This window comes from Morus notabilis, unplaced genomic scaffold, assembly GCF_000414095.1.
Source record: "Morus notabilis unplaced genomic scaffold, ASM41409v2 Scaffold151, whole genome shotgun sequence".
Lineage (NCBI taxonomy): Eukaryota > Viridiplantae > Streptophyta > Magnoliopsida > Rosales > Moraceae > Morus > Morus notabilis.
In genome coordinates this window covers 502,438-520,989 of record NW_010367153.1, presented here as the reverse complement: position 1 = coordinate 520,989, position 18,552 = coordinate 502,438, and the positions used below count along the sequence as shown (strand labels likewise).

Below are 18,552 nucleotides of genomic sequence, written 5' to 3'. Positions count from 1 at the left end.
ATATATATATATATAAAGGTTGTATTGGAGATTAATAAGCGATTTAGAAAGCCCTACGAGGGAAAACCATTTAAGAGAAAGAGGAAATCTTTTATTCCGCGCGCGTATGGTAGAAAAGCTTATTTTCATAAAGCTATATATGTGAGTAGCGGGGAGAGTGTAAGAAGAGGTGTAATCTTGATAATTCATTCGTCATATTGGAAATCAAAGTGAGAACTGTTACAACATGGACGTAGGTCATCTTGATCGAACTTTCGAGTAGTTGTGGAGCCTAATTATTATCCTGATAATTATTGTCTTATGCGCAGAAAAATACATAGTTGTGAGTTGTGCAATTTTCTTTTATGAGCTTCTTCTTTATTATAGTGAATTAAGGACTTAGGTCTCACATTAAAATGAACGTCTATAAATTTTATGTGTTCACTGTTACTTCTACCTTTTTATTGTTCTCAGTAATATAAAATTAGGAAGTCTATCCTTAACAAACTTATGTAGAAATCTGTTCTTGTGTGAATGATTTCTAGTGTTGTCGCTGTTTGATCAATTGTCTATGTAATTAGGGTATAAGTCTCCTTCAATAATATATTATTCAGCATTATTGTACATTCCTTAGAGATCAACGACGATAAGAATATTTTTTTCAGTGTTGCCGTCATAGCTAATTGCAATATTCTGATAATTGTCAACAGGAGATGATTAATGTTCGAAACTAACCTATATAGAAGACCCCACAAAATTCTGCTTATCTATCCACACCAATTCAAATGTGTCATATTTGTTAAAATCGCATCAATGGCTCGCATCTTTCTTAGATAATTTGGTCCCCCCCTCCCCCCGATAATGCACCAAAGAAAGATGTTCAATATATTACTTCTCTTTATTTTTCTTATATTCTAACTCCTCATGTGGTCCAAATCTGGTACTTATGCACCAATGTTGGCACTTTTTTTTTAAATGAAGACATTGACAACTTTTGAAGAAAAAAAAAAAAGAAAGAAAAGAATTATACATGTTGCTTTCATTAGTACCTACTAATATTACTAACCTTTACGAAAACTTCAATTTTTTATTTTTTATTTTTTGAAAAAGAAAACTTCATTAACTTATATTGAAAGCGCACCCTCAGGAATCAAATAAAGAATATTCCTTCATTAGCGATCAGGACAAAGGAAAAGACAATAACAAATAAAACAGAATTATAAGACATCAGCATATAGGCAATACATGCGCCAAACAATCAGGGCGGAGCTGCCTATGGGCTCCTTAACGTTTTTCCCCCATTAATACAAATTTTTTGCAAATTTTCTCTTTATTTGTCCTCCTGAATAACAATATTTACAAGGTTTCTTTAAAAAATTTTAATTATACCTTAAGTTTTGATTTTTTTAAAATAATCTTATTTTTATGTTTAAAATCTCTAATAAATCAAAAATCAACTATTTAGCTAGCTTTGCTTGTTCGCAGCGTGTTGATTTCTTTTGGTTTGATTCGGTTCCATTATTTTTGTTTCCATTTGTAAAAGCAGAACTTTTGTTTGCTTGAATAAAAGTGCCTTCATTGTTTTTTCTTTTTTTTTTTTTTTTTTTTTTTTTTTTTTTTTTTAAGTAGGAAGATAAGTACCTTAAACTTTTAGCCTACAAAAGTCTTCAAGAAAGAAGATGCAATGAAATTTCTCCTTATATATGGACCTACCATACATATTACATACCGTAATGGATCGAAGGTCAAATTTCTGTACGACTTCTTATATATATACTTTCTTAACGTATATGACATACATAATTACAAATCTGCAGAATTTTTTTGGTAACATATCTTCGTATGTACGTTATGATCATATTGCATCTCTTTGCATAAGCTAAACAAGTGTTTCATTTTCCAAACCAACGTAGTAAACTCTCCTTTTTTCCTGTAAAGTCGTTGAAGAGAGCACTTATATTTAAGCATTGCAATTTATATGTATATAGAATGTACGATGTAATAAATTTTTATGAAAAGCGAATAAAAAAATATACATCGCATTAATATAAATCAACTTATTATAAGTCGTTATTCCTCTTCCATTAATATAATTATCCCTTTTATTATATTTTAAAAGTTTAACTCATTATACGTCACATTATAATCATAGAGAACCTAGTAAAAACTTTATAAATTGGGCAAAAGAAGTACCCTAATATATCAACAAAAACTCAGAATTACAAGCAATTATAGGAATTAATTAGGACAGAATATGGGTACCGAAACCTCTCCTAGTGTAAAACTTCCTGTTATTGATTTCTCAATTCAACCTCTCAAACCAGGAACTGAGTGGGACTTGGTGAGATCCCAAGTCCGGCAAGCACTCGAAGAGTTCGGTTGCTTTGAGGCTTTGTTCGGCAAAATTTCTTTGGACACTCGGAGAGCCATTTTCGATACACTACAAGAGCTTTTTGACCTTCCTTTACAGACTAAACTGAGAAATGTTTCGAAGAAGCCTTTTCATGGCTATGTCGGCCAATATCCTCAGATGCCGCTGTTTGAGAGTATGGCCATCGACGATGCAAACATCCATGAAAATGTTGAAAGTTTGGCTAATATCTTGTGGCCCCAAGGAAACCCAAATTTTTGGTATTTCTAACTTTCCTTTTCGCGTTTAACATACTGTATTCAGTTAACACGTGTTATTTAACCGTCAAATTTTCATTAAATTCCATCAGACTCGCATGCTATTTAGCTATCATGTATGATTCCGTTACGATCTAACGTTTGGCAAATGATCTCTGTTAGATAATTGTTACGCCATTGGTTAACATCGTTTTAGTTACATCATGATGTCAAGTATTTGATGGGATTTTAGTATTAGTAAATATGAATTTTCGATCACATTTATTTATTTATTTATTTTTTTTTGTTGAATTGGCATGCAGCAAAATTATACAATCCTACTCGGAACAACTATCCGAGTTGGATCAGATAATCAGGAGGATGATTTTGGAGAGTTTGGGAGTTGAGAAATACTTGGAGGAACACCTGGGGTCAGCAAACTACCTTCTTCGAGTCATGAAATATAAGGGCCCTCAAACCAAAGAGACCAAGATGGGGTTGAGCGCTCACACAGACAAGAACATAGTCACCATTTTGTACCAAAATCAAGTTGAGGGCTTAGAGGTTCAAACCAAAGATGGTGAGTGGATTTCTGTCAAGCCCTCACCGAATTCTTTCATCGTCATGATCGGAGATTCGCTCTACGTAAGTTGCCTAATTTCCATCTTTTCTTACAAGTTCCATAAATGCGGTAAACCTAGGGGATAAAGCTAAAATAAAGATATAAGGGCAATAAAACAAAACGTTTTTTTTTTTTTATTTTATTTAAGTGAAGACAGGCTGATTTCAACCTACTACTTACTTACACATTTAAACAAGATTAGCATCCATTCTAGAAGCTATCCCACATTGAGCCAGAAAGAAATTAAAAATTAAAGGTATAATTATAATAAAGAGTATAAGTAATCGAATAATAAGGATCGAAATTAAAAATTACAATTAAAATGTTGATAATTACATATTGATCACGGTAATTTCACCGCAGGCATGGGCAAATGGCCGACTACATTCTCCATGTCATCGTGTGATTATGACGGGAAGTGAGGCAAGGTACTCGGCGGGGTTGTTTTCGATTCCAAAAGCAGGTTACATAGTAAAAGCTCCAGAAGAGCTTGTCGATGAAGAGCATCCTTTGCTGTTCAAGCCCTTTGACCATGTCGAATTCCTTGAATTCTTCTATAGAGAGGCTGGTCAGAGAGCTGAATCTGCTCTCAAGACTTATTGTGGCGTCTGAGTCCACCTCGCATTTATATAGCATGTAATATTGAGACAAATTCTAATTGTCTGATCTTTATCTTTGTGCTTGCGTGACGGTATGTAATTAATCTGTACTTCTTTCGTGTCAAGTAAAATCATGTAATAAGTACTTTTATTTTGGTAATATGTGTGTGAGTGAGTATAACATCAGACTAGGAGAGGAGAGAAAGTTGAAAGATCCATTTTTAGCAATTTATCGGATATAATTACTATCAAATTAGTTATTTTTCTGAAATGATAAATCATAGAATGAACACATGCAATTTTTACGTTGTTTGGTATAAACCTACTTTCACAAAGTCACGCTTAACTATTGAACAATCCACTACATCTCAAGGCAAAACGTGCAGATGCCCTAAAAGCCTTCAATTGCATTTGATTTGAGACTTAATTATATAGAGCAACACGAAATTCTATCTCTAAGTCTCGGCCGAAAATCTTTCAAAATTTGAATGTTGCAAAATTTGTTCCACTGTTCTTTGCAACATATCTATTCTCGAGTTTCAAATCTGATTCCTGACAAGACAATATGTCATATGTTTGGCGTTTCTTCTGACTTTTGCTCTTATGGGAAGGCACGTGGCTCATAGAAAAAGAGATGGAAATTTCCCAATCTCATCAACACTCGCAAGGATATAAGATTATAGCTTCGAGGAACCCTCAACCAGTTGACTACCACATGAAACATTGTAATATAGAGTTCTCATCCGATCGGGGACTATTAGGATTACTCAATAAGTCTGGAAAAGAAACAAACAGCTGTGGATTCGGCCTTCGAGCCACCATGGCTGCAATCCATAAATCTTCGTGGTAACCGACGCACCTACACAAGAAATACGAGTCCATGTTGCGTGCTTGCTTCCGCCGCCGTAACAAATAAAAGAAAGTTTAAAAATATTAAAAAAAAAATCGACAAATGCCTTGATTGTGGCATTATCATGGCTTCCAAGATCTCCTCAGCCTTGACCCACTCTCCATTGTGCATAGCTCTCCAACTCCGACTCCATATCCGAATCTGAATCTGAATCCAAGTCCTTAAACTTAATACGACAAGAAAACAAGAGAGAGAGAGGTTGTTAGTTCAAACCTCAATGGTCAGGTTACCAAGTTGTTGGTACATGATCTCCAAAAATGTGATTATGGAGAGGGAGAGACTCGCGAGGAGATAATAGAGAAGGGTTCGGGGAATTGGAGAGTCCAGGAATTTTGAGATGAGAGGAGAGGATATGTCTATATTATATATGAAATGAATGAGAGATGGTGGTTTCAATTTGAAGGAGGAGAAAAGTGAATCAATAGGGAATTATTATTTTTTTTTTATTTTTTTTATTTTTTTGGGAAAGTCTATCAATGAGAAGGAGGAATTGGCTAAAGTGATAGAGGGTTTTTGAGGCTTTGTTGAACAAAATTTCTTTAGACACTCGATGAGTGGTATTTGATACAATACAAGAGCTTTTCAACTTTCATTTTCAAACCAATGAACTACAAAATGCACCGGAAAAACCTTTTTCATGGCTATCTAGGCTAATCTCATATGCTTCCACAGCTCGAAAGTATGGGCATTGACATAAGTCGATCAACCCAAACATTCATGAAAATGTTGAAAGCATTACTAATATCTTTTGGCCCCAAGGAAACACAATTTTTTTGGCACATGCTTCTAGATATATAAGAGATTGGTATAATTTATGTAGATATTTGAATTTTGCCATTTAAACAATTTGTAATTAAGGGCTTGTTTTGTTTATAGGTTTGAACAAAAATTTAAATTTTTTAAAATAAATAAATAAAACATTGTAGCAAAAGATTTAAACAGTAATTCGAGCCTATAAAATAAAAACGGGGACTAAATTTATTTTGTTACCATAATTGTTTGAGATTTTTTAACTATCTTGTATATATTGCTAATCACTTTGCAATCAATGGAATTTATGTCACGGAAAATGCATTGATGTCACTGCCACTGAGCTTAGGTATCCGACATTATATACCATACATATTTTGCTGCTTGAACTAAGAAGGCTCTTTATAGTTTAAAACAGAACCCTGGCCGTGGTATAATGAACTGCACCAGTTCTCTTATCCACCGTTTTTGTGAACTCTCAATCGACATTCTTTAATTCTTTATCCATTTACAGTACTAATCACGGGCTTGGTCTAATTTTCTTATCTATATGGTTGATATCATAATTATTGACGAGAGTGATATGATCGTCTCAAACTTATTAATCGTTTTTAATCGTTTTTAATTAAAGATCTTGGGTGCTCTTCCAATATACTTTCATGTCGCTGAAGTCATATCTACCTTCGTGGCTCGGGTTACATAACATCATGCCATTTAATCCCTTTAGTCACTACAAATGTTGGTCTGAGAGCTGAATCCGCTCTCAAGACGTTTTAAGTTGTCTGATATAGTCAACTTGCTGTGCGTGATTATCATAAATTATCTAACTTGTAATTTCCATACCATCTTCTTAATTCGATCGCATCGTGAGGATTTGAGAGATGAAACAAAATACTTTCCTTTTGGCGTCATGTCAAAATCCGAATTGAATGCGGAGAAATTATATATACTTTTGTTTTGAGATGAACAGGAACTTGTAATTTCTTTTTTTAATACACAGTTTTCTCATTTTTAAACCGATTACGTACATAGCCTAATACGAATCTTCCAAATTCAACAAATTAGTACTTTTGAATTTTGTGAAAGGTAATGAAATGGTAGGTTTTCAGTGAATTGATAAAATGGTACGTAGAATGTTTGTTGATATTTCAATTCAATATACGATAATTTCCCCTTTTTGGTGTATATGTATATATTTATCACAAGGACAAATATTACACACTGAGAAAACAAAAGCGCAAAGCAAAAAAAAAAAAAAATGTAAGGATCGTATCTATAAAATTTTAAAAAATTTTGACGTCATTTTTATTTTATTTTCTTTTTAAAAAACAAAAAATAAAAAAATCATAAAAAATAGAATATTCATCAAAAAATGGTGCCGTTTATTGCATTAATTCATAAAAATCGTATATTAATTTTAGAATGTAAAACATAAATAAAAATGTAAATTTTTTACCCATCCCGGCCCCAGGGCGCCCCACTATGCGGTTTGGGGGCTTTTTGGCGGCGTTTTACTTTTTTCTCTCATTTTCTAGGGCCATTTTTTGCAAGCATGCCCAGAAAAATGTAAGGATCGTGTCTACAAAATTTCATAATTGTGTGACGTTAATTTTATTTTATTTTATTTTTCAAAGATGAAAAATAAAGAAAATCATAAAACATAGAATATTCACCAAAAAATAGTGCCGCTTATTACATTAATTCATAAAAATCGTACATTAATTTTAGAATGCAAAACATAAATAAAAATGTAAATTTTTGACCCATCCCGGCCCCCGGGCGCTCCACAACGCGGGCCAGGGACTTTTTGACAGCGTTTTACTTTTTTGTTATTTTTTAGGCCATTTTTTGCAGGCACGCACAGAAAAATGTAAGGATCATGTCTGTAAAATTTCAGAATTTTTTGACGTCATTTTTATTTTATGTTATTTTTCAAATATGAAAAATAGAGAAAACCATAAAAAAATAGAATATTCATCAAATAAAAGTGCTGCTTGTTGCATTAATTCTTAAAAATCATGTACTAATTTTAGAATGCAAAACATAAATAAAAATATTAATTTTTGAACCATCCCGGCCCCGGGGTAACCGCGGGACACCCCCAAGACCCCCCCTCCCCCCCGGAACACCTCCGGCTCACCCCCGGAACAACCCCTCGACACCCCGGGACACCCCCAGGAGGACCCCGGGAGACCACCGAGAAACCCCCGGGGCACCCCCGCGACACCCCCAGCTCACTCCCGGGATACCCCCTGAACACCCACGGGATACCCCCTGAACACCCACGGGACACCCCCGGGGCACCCCCGGGACACCCCAGAGACACCCCTGGCTCACCCCTGGGACACCCCCTTGACACCCCGGAACACCCCCAGGAGGACCCCGGGAGACCGCCAGGAAACCCCCGGGGCACCCCCGGGGCACTCCCAGGACGACACGGGGAGACTCTCGGGACACTGCCGGGACTCCCTCGGGACACCTCCGGGGCACCCTGGGCAACCTCGAGACACCCCCGGGACACCCCTGGGACACCCCCGGGCAACCCCAGGACACCCCTGGGACACTCTCGGGACACCCCCTGGACCCCCCCGGGGCACTCCCGGGAGACCCACAAGGCACCCCCAGGACACCCCCAGGGCACTACCGAGACACCCCCGGGACACTACCTGGGCAACACTAGGCCACCCCCAGGACACCCCCGGGATGATACGAACCACAGCAACAACGTGACGAAACCCGTAGACAATTATGGAATTTCGATTCAAGATCTTCAATAATTGATGGAAACCGCGACCCGTTGCTTAGCAAAGCAAGAACCTTGGTATGGTGAAAACACCACAAATGAATATGGAAAATCCGTTTAATAAGTCGGGTTTGAACGCCCCAAGAAAACCTTGATAAGTTCATAATAGTTCTTCAAGAACTCAAGAAGAATATCTCACAAAGTGAATAAACATCAAAAACTTACTTTATTAATCTGAATTTCGGCCTTAAATAACCAAAAACAAGATGAAAAGTTTAAAAATTGTAAAAATCCTGATCTACTCTTAATGAGGTAGAGCCTAAAGTAAGATAATCACGTAAAGATAAGATAAACACACCTAAAGATAACTCCTAGGGAAGGAATCCGAATTGAACTCTAATCCCTTCCTTATAAACGCCTAAAAACTTATCCTACGGAAGGAATCTGAATTTGAATCTAATTCCTTTCTTAGAAACGCCTAATAACTTATCCTATGGAAGGAGTCTGAATTTGACTCCAACTTATTCCTTCTAAACATGCCTAATTTGGAATGTAAATGCTAACTTCAAACTTAAATCTAAAAAAGATAAGATTAGGACGAAATCAAGTCTTGGTCTGCAATCTAGACTTGATTTTGGACTCCCCCTTGCACATGCAAGTTGGCCATGTAATGGCTCGATGGACGTGTATGGCCGATTCTTTCTCTTCTTTAAATCTTTTAACTTAATACCTCGTCACCGGACCAAATGGTACTTGAATCGGATTGTGAATATTCCTTGCATCCCTGATGTCCTCATCACGGGACACCCCCCGGGACACTCCCGAGACACCCCCTGGACACCCCCGGGGCACCCCCAAGATACCCCCGGGACACCCCCGGGGGACCCCCGGGAGACTCTTAGGAGACCCCTGGGCACGCTCGGGACACCCCCTGACACCCTCGGGACATCCCCGAGACACCCCTGGCGCACCCCCAAGGCATCCCAGGGGCACCCCCGGGACACGACGAGAGACCCCCGGGAGACACCGGGGCACCCCCTGGAGACCCCCGGGAGACCCGCACGAGACCCCCGTGAGACCCTTAGAGCACCCCCGCCCGGGTCACCCCCAGGGCATCCCCGGGAGACCCCCGGGGCACCCCTGGGGTGATGAGAACATAGCCATCAAAGTCAATCCGGAAAAAAGACAATCAACCTTAAACGTCCATCAAGCCATTGCATGGCCAACTTGCATATTCCAAGGGGTTAGGCGTACATTCCAGCAAGATCCACGAAGTTAGGCGCAATTTCCAGCAAAGGATCAAGTCAAATTCCAAATAAAGACTTTCCTTTTATCATAATTCTATCGTTTTAGGTTTAAGTTTCAATTTAAACATTTAAATTGCATAATATGCGTTTTTAAGGAAGGAGTTAGATTCAAATTTGGATTCCTTCCCTAAGAGATTATCTTTAGGCGTTTAGAAGGAAGAAGTTAGAGTCAAATTCGGATTTCTTCCCTAGGATAAGCTTTATGCTTGCATTTATCTTGTTTTTAGGTTTATCTTATTTTAGGCTTCTATCTCATTAAGGATAGAATATGACTTTTCCATTTTTAAACCTTTTTAGCTTATACTCGGCTATTTAAGGCTGAAAAATGAAAATTCATAAAAGTTTTGATGTTTATTAACTTTCTGAGATATTCTTCTTGAGTTATTAACGACCTATTCCAAACTTATCAAGGTTTTCCTTGTGGCGTTCACCCTTAACTTATCAAATGAAATTTCCATACTCGTTTGTGGCGTCTTCTCACCATACCAAGGTTCTTGCTTTGCTAAGCAATGGGTCGCGGTTTCAAAGGGACAGTGGCGACAGGGAGGTGCCAGAAGAGGTGAGGTTAGTGGTGGGCGACTTTGAAAGCGTGTTCCAAAGTCCTACGGAGTTGCCTCCTCACAGGGAACGGGACCACCGAATTGTTCTGAGGGAGGGGGCCGATCCCCCGAATGTTCGGCCCTATCGATATCCGTAAGTACAGAAAGGGGAAATAGAGCGTTTGGTGACAGATATGTTGTCCTCGGGCATCATTCAGCCGAGCAGCAGCCCTTATTCAAGCCCGGTCATTCTGGTTAAAAAGGACGGCAGTTGGCAGTTCTGTGTAGAATACCGTGCGCTCAACCAAGTCACAATCCCGGATAAGTTTCCCATTCCGTTGATTGATGAGTTGCTGGATGAGCTACACAGGGCTCTAGTGTTTTCTAAACTGGATTTGCGAGCGGGCTATCACCAGATTCGGGCGCATGAAGCGGATGTGGAAAAGACGGCTTTCCGGACTCATGAGGGCCACTACGAGTTCCTCGTCATGCCCTTCGGGCTGACGAATGCTCCAGCCACCTTCCAAGCCCTCATGAATAGGATTTTTCGGCCTTACCTCAGGAAGTTCGTTCTTGTATTCTTTGATGATATTTTGGTGTACAGCCGTTCGTGGGAGGACCATCGCCAACACTTGGCCACTGTCTTTAGTGTCTTGCAGCGTGAGAAGTTGTTTGCTAATAAGAAGTGTAGTTTCGGGCAGCGTCAGTTAGAGTACCTAGGCCACCTAATTTCGGCGCAGGGGGTAGCAGCTAATCTTTCTAAGATTCAGGCTATCACGGCATGGCCCCCCCTACGAAACGCCCGAGAAGTATGCGAGTTCCTGGGGCTCACGGGATATTACAGGCGGTTTGTGAGGGGTTATGGCATCCTCGCAAGGCCCTTAACAAAGTTGCTTACAAAGAAGGGCTTTGGTTAGACCGACACTGCACATCACGCCTTTGAGGCACTGAAGGCCGCCATGACACAACTCCTGGTATTAGCAATGCCGGATTTCGCTAAAACCTTTTTGCTCGAAACAGACGCTTCCGGAGAAGGCTTAAGGGCGGTTCTGATGCAGGAGGACAGGTCTCTCGCGTTTTTCAGCAAGGCCCTCGCTCCTGCTTCCCGCGTAAAGTCTGTTTACGAAAGGGAGCTTATGGGGGTGGTGTTGGCAATTCAAAAATGGAGACACTACTTATTGGGGCGACATTTTGTAGTCCGAACTGATCAGCAAAGTTTGCGGTATCTCATGGGTCAACGCCAACTTCCTCCCGACCAGCTGCGGTGGGTGTATAAACTGTTCGGCTATGACTTTGAGTTACAATACAAGCTAGGAATGGCCAATAAGGTGGCTGACGCGCTATCAAGGCGGGGAGACTGGTCGGATGCTACTCTTTGCGCCTTCACCATGCCCTAGGATGGGGATTCGGAGGCCATCCGATTGGAGCCGCACACAGAGAGAGTAGGCCACAACCATTTCTAAGCTCGAAGACAGCGAGCTCATGGAAGGCTATTTGTTAAAAAATGGCCTATTGTTCTTTAAGAACCGACTAGTCTTGGTAGCAATTCTCCTTGCATTGCTTGGATGGTTCATGAGTTCCACGACTCAGTGATTGGGGGTCATTCCGGGTTCTTGCGTACTTCGTCACCGGACCAAATGGTACTTGAATCGGATTGTGAATATTCCTTGCATCCCTGATGTCCTCATCACGGGACACCCCCCGGGACACTCCCGAGACACCCCCTGGACACCCCCGGGGCACCCCCAAGATACCCCCGGGACACCCCCGGGGGACCCCCGGGAGACTCTTAGGAGACCCCTGGGCACGCTCGGGACACCCCCTGACACCCTCGGGACATCCCCGAGACACCCCTGGCGCACCCCCAAGGCATCCCAGGGGCACCCCCGGGACACGACGAGAGACCCCCGGGAGACACCGGGGCACCCCCTGGAGACCCCCGGGAGACCCGCACGAGACCCCCGTGAGACCCTTAGAGCACCCCCGCCCGGGTCACCCCCAGGGCATCCCCGGGAGACCCCCGGGGCACCCCTGGGGTGATGAGAACATAGCCATCAAAGTCAATCCGGAAAAAAGACAATCAACCTTAAACGTCCATCAAGCCATTGCATGGCCAACTTGCATATTCCAAGGGGTTAGGCGTACATTCCAGCAAGATCCACGAAGTTAGGCGCAATTTCCAGCAAAGGATCAAGTCAAATTCCAAATAAAGACTTTCCTTTTATCATAATTCTATCGTTTTAGGTTTAAGTTTCAATTTAAACATTTAAATTGCATAATATGCGTTTTTAAGGAAGGAGTTAGATTCAAATTTGGATTCCTTCCCTAAGAGATTATCTTTAGGCGTTTAGAAGGAAGAAGTTAGAGTCAAATTCGGATTTCTTCCCTAGGATAAGCTTTATGCTTGCATTTATCTTGTTTTTAGGTTTATCTTATTTTAGGCTTCTATCTCATTAAGGATAGAATATGACTTTTCCATTTTTAAACCTTTTTAGCTTATACTCGGCTATTTAAGGCTGAAAAATGAAAATTCATAAAAGTTTTGATGTTTATTAACTTTCTGAGATATTCTTCTTGAGTTATTAACGAACTATTCCAAACTTATCAAGGTTTTCCTTGTGGCGTTCACCCTTAACTTATCAAATGAAATTTCCATACTCGTTTGTGGCGTCTTCTCACCATACCAAGGTTCTTGCTTTGCTAAGCAATGGGTCGCGGTTTCCATCAATTCTTGAAGATCTTGGATCGTATCCCATATTTAGCTACGGGTTTACCACATTGTTGGCGGGGTTCGTATCACGGGGCACCCCTGGGGCACACCAGGGCACCCCCGAGGAAGCCCCGGGGCACCCCCGCAACTCCCTCGAGATACCCCGGGGGACCCCGGAAAACGGCCGGGGCACCCTCGGGGCACCCCCGGGACACCCCCAAGAGACCCCTAGGCCACCCGCGGGGGACCCCCGGGGCACCCCCGCGACACCCCAGGAGACCCCCGGGGCACCCCACGGGACACCCCCGGGGCACCCTCAGGAGACCCCTGGGAGGCTCCCGGGGGACCCCCGGGAGACCCCCATGGCACCCCGGGGGCACCCTCGGTACACCCCCAGGGAACCCCTGGGGCACCCCGGGGCCGGAAGACAGCCGGGGCACCCCCGGGACACCCCCTGGAGACCCCGGGGGCACCCCCGAGAGACCCCTGGGCCACCCGCAGGGCACCCCCGCGACACCCCGGGAGACCCCCGGGGCAGCCCCTAAACACCCCCGGGAGACAATAGGGAGACCCCCGTGGGCCCTGGGGCACCCCCGAGAGGCCGCCGGGACACCCCCGGGAGACCCCCAAGGCACCCCCGGGGCTCACTCGAGACACCCCCCGGGGCACCCACGGGATACCCCCGGGGCACCCCCTTGACACCCCCGGGAGCCCAGGGGCACGCCCGGGACACACCATGGACACACCTGGGACACCCCTGGGGCACTACCGGGGCACCAATGGGGCATCCCCAGGACACCCCCGGGATGGTACGAACCCCGCCAACAACGTGACAAAACATGTAGCCAAATATGGGATTTCGATTCAAGATCTTCAAGATTTGATGGTAACCACGACCCGTTGCTTAGTAAAGCTAGAACCTTGGTATGGTGAAAACACCACAAACGAGTATGAAAAATCCGTTTGGTAAGTCGGGTTGGAACGCCACAAGGAAACCTTGATAAGTTCAGAATAGTTCTTCACGAACTCAAAAAGAATATCTCACAAAGTGAATAAACATAAAAAACTTACATTATTAATCTGAATTTCGGCCTTAAATAACCGAAAACAAGATGAAAAGTTTAAAAATTGTAAAAATCCTAATCTACCCTTAATGAGGTAGAGCCTAAAGCAAGATAATCATCTAAAGATAAGATAAACACGCCTAAAGATAACTCCTAGGGAAGGAATCCGAAGTTGACTCTAATCCCTTCCTTAAAAATGCCTAAAAACTTATCCTGGGGAAGGAATCTGAATTTGACTCCAACTCCTTTCTCCTAAACACGCCTAATTTGGAATGTAAATGCTAACGTGAAACTTAAATCTAAAAGATAAGATTAGGATGAAATCAACTCTTGATCTGCAATCTAGACTTGATTCCGGGCTGGAAAATATGCCTACATCCTTTTGACTCTAATCCCTTCCTTAAAAATGCCTAAAAACTTATCCTAGGGAAGGAATCCGAATTTGACTCCAACTCTTTTCTCGTAAACACGCCTAATTTAGAATGTAAATGCTAACGTGAAACTTAAATCTAAAAGATAAGATTAGGACGAAATCAACTCTTGATCTGCAATCTAGACTTGATTTCGGGCTGGAAAATACGCCTACATCCTTTTGGACTCCCCCTTGCACGTGTATCTTAGACTGACATGCAAGTTAGCCATGTAATGGCTCGATGGACGTGTATGGCCGATTCCTTCTCTTCTTTAAATCTTTTAACTTGATACCTCGTCACCGGACTAACTGGTACTTGAATCGAATTGTGAATATTCCTTGCATCCCTGATGTCCTCATCACGGGACACCCCCCGGGACACTCCCGGGACACCCCTTGGATGATGAGAACATAGCCATCAAAGTCAATCCGGAAGAAAGACAATCAACCTTAAACGTCCATCAAGCCATTGCATGGCCAACTTGCATATTCCAAGAGGCTTAGGCGCAATTTCCAGCAAGGGAGCAAGTCAAATTACGGATAAAGAGTTGATTTTATCATAATTCTATCTTTTTAGGTTTAAGTTTCAATTTAAACATTTTAATTCCATCTTGGGCGTTTTTAAGGAAGGAATTAGATTCAAATTCGGATTCCTTCCCTAGGATAAGTTTTTAGGCGTTTTTAAGGAAGGGATTAGAGTCAAATTCGGATTCCTTCCCTATAAGTTGTCTTTAGGCGTGTTTATCTTATCTTTAGGTGTTTATCTTCATTTCGGCGCCTACCTCATTAAGGGTAGGATAGGACTTTTCTAATTTTTAAACCTTTCAACTTGTTTTTGGCTATTTAAGGCTGAAATCCGAATTTAATAAAATGTTTTGATGTTTATTCACTTTGTGAGATATTCTTCTTAAGTTCTTGAAGAACTATTCCGAACTTATCAAGGTTTCCTTGTGGCGTTCACCCTTGACTTATCAAATAGAATTTCCATACTCGTTTGTGGCGTCTTCACCATACCAAGGTTCCTGCTTTGCTAAGCAACAAATCGCAGTTTCCATCAATTCTTGTAGATCTTAGATCGCATCCCATATTTGGCTACGGGTTTCGTCACATTGTTGGCGGGGTTCGTATCATTTGGTATCAGAGCTTAGGATCGTCAAGTTTTGCTATCCTTTTTCTTGTTTAATTGCGTTTTTCTTTTCTTAGTCAAAAAAAATTGCACATTAGGGTTAAAGTTTTCTCAAATAAAAAAAAAACAAAAAAAAAGAGAAAACAATTAACCATTCCTTCCTTGTTTTGAGTTTGAGTCCAAACCCTATTGCTGAATTCGAATTCAACTAGGGTTTTACAAAGTCAAAAAAAAAATTCGGGAAAAGAAGCAACCTCACGAAAACTGCTATAATTTTTTATCCAGGAATCGTCACAGGACGTATAATATATCAAACTGAAGATCTTTTCAAGCCCTACAATCTTCACCCGGCGTAGCCCAATGACCCTATTTTTGGGGCCAAAAAAAGCTTGTTTTCAATAGTTTCGGAACCCTTAAAGTTTGAGTGTCAAAAAAAAAATTTCCGTGACAATATTTAAATTCGTTTGGATTAAGTCTTGACTTGATTGACTACTGGAATTCCTTTTCTTATTGTTGGTTTAGTTTTGAAAGAACTAAAAGAAGAATACGAGAGGAAAAAGGCAGAGTGTGTGAGCTTATTAGAGGGTAAAAGCCAATTAACTAGAGTGAAACACGAGAGTTGAGTGAATTATTGTCCGAGAAAAAAAAACCTTTTGTCTTTTAATCATGTCACAGAACCAAGAGAAAACCACAAGTGAAGAGATTCCACCTACTGTCACGCCGAATTTACAAATGCAGACGATCATGGGAGAGATGAAACGGATCATGAGGGTGGAGCTCGAACACATACATGAGAGGTTAGATAGAGTGGAAGAGGGAACACCACAGATTAAACCACCACCGACTGCTCCAAGGAAGAACGTGATGCCTCGAAAGGAGGTGGAGGATAATGGAGAGTTTGAAGGGGAAAATTTAGAGGACGAGTTTGATGAAATGTCAGTGGGTAGCCATAGGAGATATGGACGGAATAGAGAAGCTAGGGACCAAGTGTAACGCCCATTAGAATTAAACATGTTTAATTATGCTAAACTGTGGATTATTAGTGTGCCTAATTTGATTTTCACAATTAATTAAGGGACTTTAAGTTAATTTCAGTATTTATAATTTCACCCCAAAAATTTTTGGAAAACACACTTAAATTTAATACATTTTCCTTTTTTTTCATTTTTTCTTTTTCCTTTTCTTTTCTTTTCTTTTTCTTTTTCTTTTTTTTTCTTTTCTTTTTTTTCTTTTTCCCCTTTTCCTCCACGTCACCAACCCCGGTTTAGAGGCGTGACAAGACTTGGTATCAGAGCCCTTGGTTTAGAACCTTAGGGTTTGGAATTATGCATACATGAATGACATCAGGAAACCACTAAAACAGTCTAGCTTTCTTTTCAGATAAAAGAATGCCGCCGCGACGTAGAAATCCTAACCCACCGGCGATGCCGAATGAGCAATTTATGGAAGCCATGTACGCCGCCTTTCAAGGGATGGCTACTAGAGCTCAAAATGAACGTCCCGCGGAGGACAGAAAACAGAACTACTTCTGTGAGTACAGGCGTAGTTCAATTCCTGTATTCACTAACGCGGGTGGACCCGAGGAAGCTGAGTATTGGTTCGAATCAGTGTCTAAGCATCTAAGTACCATGGGAGTACCGAATGAGTATTGGGTGGAGTTCACAGCTTTTAAGTTTGAAGGTCCTGCAGGTGCATGGTGGAAGTATATCCGGCGAATGCAAGATGTAGAGGGGATGACTTGGGAACAATTCTAAGCGCTCCTTAATGAGCAATTCTTTCCTCCAAGTTATCGAGATGAAAAGGCCATGGAGTTCATGGGCTTACAGCAAGGAGACATGACAGTGCGGGAATATGAAGCTAAGTTCAATGGACTGTCCCGTTTTGCTCCTTCCTTGATTGAACCGGAGCGCATGAAGTGCTTAAAGTTCGAGAAAGGTCTTAAGGGTGTGATCCGAAAATCAGTGGTAGCTTTAAGGCATCGAGTCTACAGTGACCTGGTTGCAGCAGCCATCTCTGTTGAACAAGAGCACAGCGCCTTCCTCCAAGATCGAGCAACTTCAGGAAAAACTTCAGGAGGACCTCAAAGGAATAACAGAAAAGGCCGTGATCAAGGGCAAGGTAGTAGGGGAGTGCCTAGTGGTAGCAGTGGCTCTTCGACAAGTGGGAAGAGTGGACCCTATAGTTTCAAGTGCCACGATTATGGGGAGCTAGGGCATATTAAGAGGAATTGTCCTATCAGAGGCCAACAGGTGAACCAACAGGCCCAGCAATCACCGCAGAATCAAAGGGGCATTGCTCCTAGTCAAGACAGACTTCCACAGTTCACGCCTTTTTATCAGCCCCAGTTTCCTGCACAGATGCCAATTCCTCCTGCACTGATCTTCCGTCCGCCGAACTACTCTTATTTCCAGCCATAGGCTTCCGTATCCGTACAGTCTACCCCACCGCAGTAACAGTATAGGCCTGGAAACCAGAGGCTTAACAACAACGAAAGAGGAAAAGGGAAAGTACCGGGGCAGATGCATACCATGGCCGGGGGAAGTTATGGAGCTCATGCCGGAAACCCAGTCGTCGAGGGTATGGTACCTATCTCACATTCTTTCGCACGAGTTTTGTTCAACACTGGTGCTACGCACTATTTTGTTTCCACTACTTTTGTGAAAATTTTAGGTTTGAAACCCAATGACTTAGAGACTTTAATGTTTATAAGTTCTCCATTGGGACGTGTAGAGGTGACTAGTGTATGTAGGTCGTGTGTGATCATGATTGGAAGTGAGAAATTAAAGGCAGATTTGATAATCCTTCCCATGAATCAATTTAATGTAGTGCTTGGAATGGATTGGTTGTCAAGATATAGGGCGATTGTTGATTGCCACCGTATGAGAGTCACCTTGACTACTAGTTCTGGCATGACAGTAACGTATCAGGGAGGTGTTAATCCGGTTACTGAAGAGTGACTACTGAGGCATAGTGTCGGAGGACGACGAAATTTAACTTGTTTCTCATTCCTTTCGGCATTAGAGGGTGAATACGGTATCGTCGGGGAGAATGTTGAGGTCCCCGTGGTCGATGAATATACGGATGTATTCCCTGATGAGTTGCCTGGTTTACCACCTGATCGAGAGATCGAGTTTTGTATCGACTTACTTCCGGAGACGGCTCCGATTTCTATTGCTCCATATCG

The 18,552-nt window shown here is 41.8% G+C and overlaps 1 protein-coding gene across 1 annotated transcript; it reads left to right on the top strand.

Moving 5' to 3' along the window:
• The first annotated feature begins 2,233 nt into the window (after nt 1-2,233).
• On the top strand, nt 2,234-3,820 carry LOC21402406 (probable 2-oxoglutarate-dependent dioxygenase AOP1). Its single transcript, XM_010112010.1, has 3 exons — nt 2,234-2,610; nt 2,910-3,231; nt 3,572-3,820. The coding sequence occupies exons 1-3, from the start codon at nt 2,234-2,236 to the stop codon at nt 3,818-3,820; spliced, it is 948 nt and encodes a 315-aa protein (XP_010110312.1).
• The last annotated feature ends 14,732 nt before the right edge of the window (nt 3,821-18,552 follow it).

Coding starts and splice junctions, on each gene's coding strand:
- LOC21402406 (XM_010112010.1), top strand. CDS start 2,234: ATGGGTACCGAAACCTCTCCTAGTGTAAAACTTCCTGTTATTGATTTC. Junction 2,611..2,909: donor CAAGGAAACCCAAATTTTTG/GTATTTCTAACT, acceptor ATTGGCATGCAG/CAAAATTATACAATCCTACT. Junction 3,232..3,571: donor TGATCGGAGATTCGCTCTAC/GTAAGTTGCCTA, acceptor ATTTCACCGCAG/GCATGGGCAAATGGCCGACT.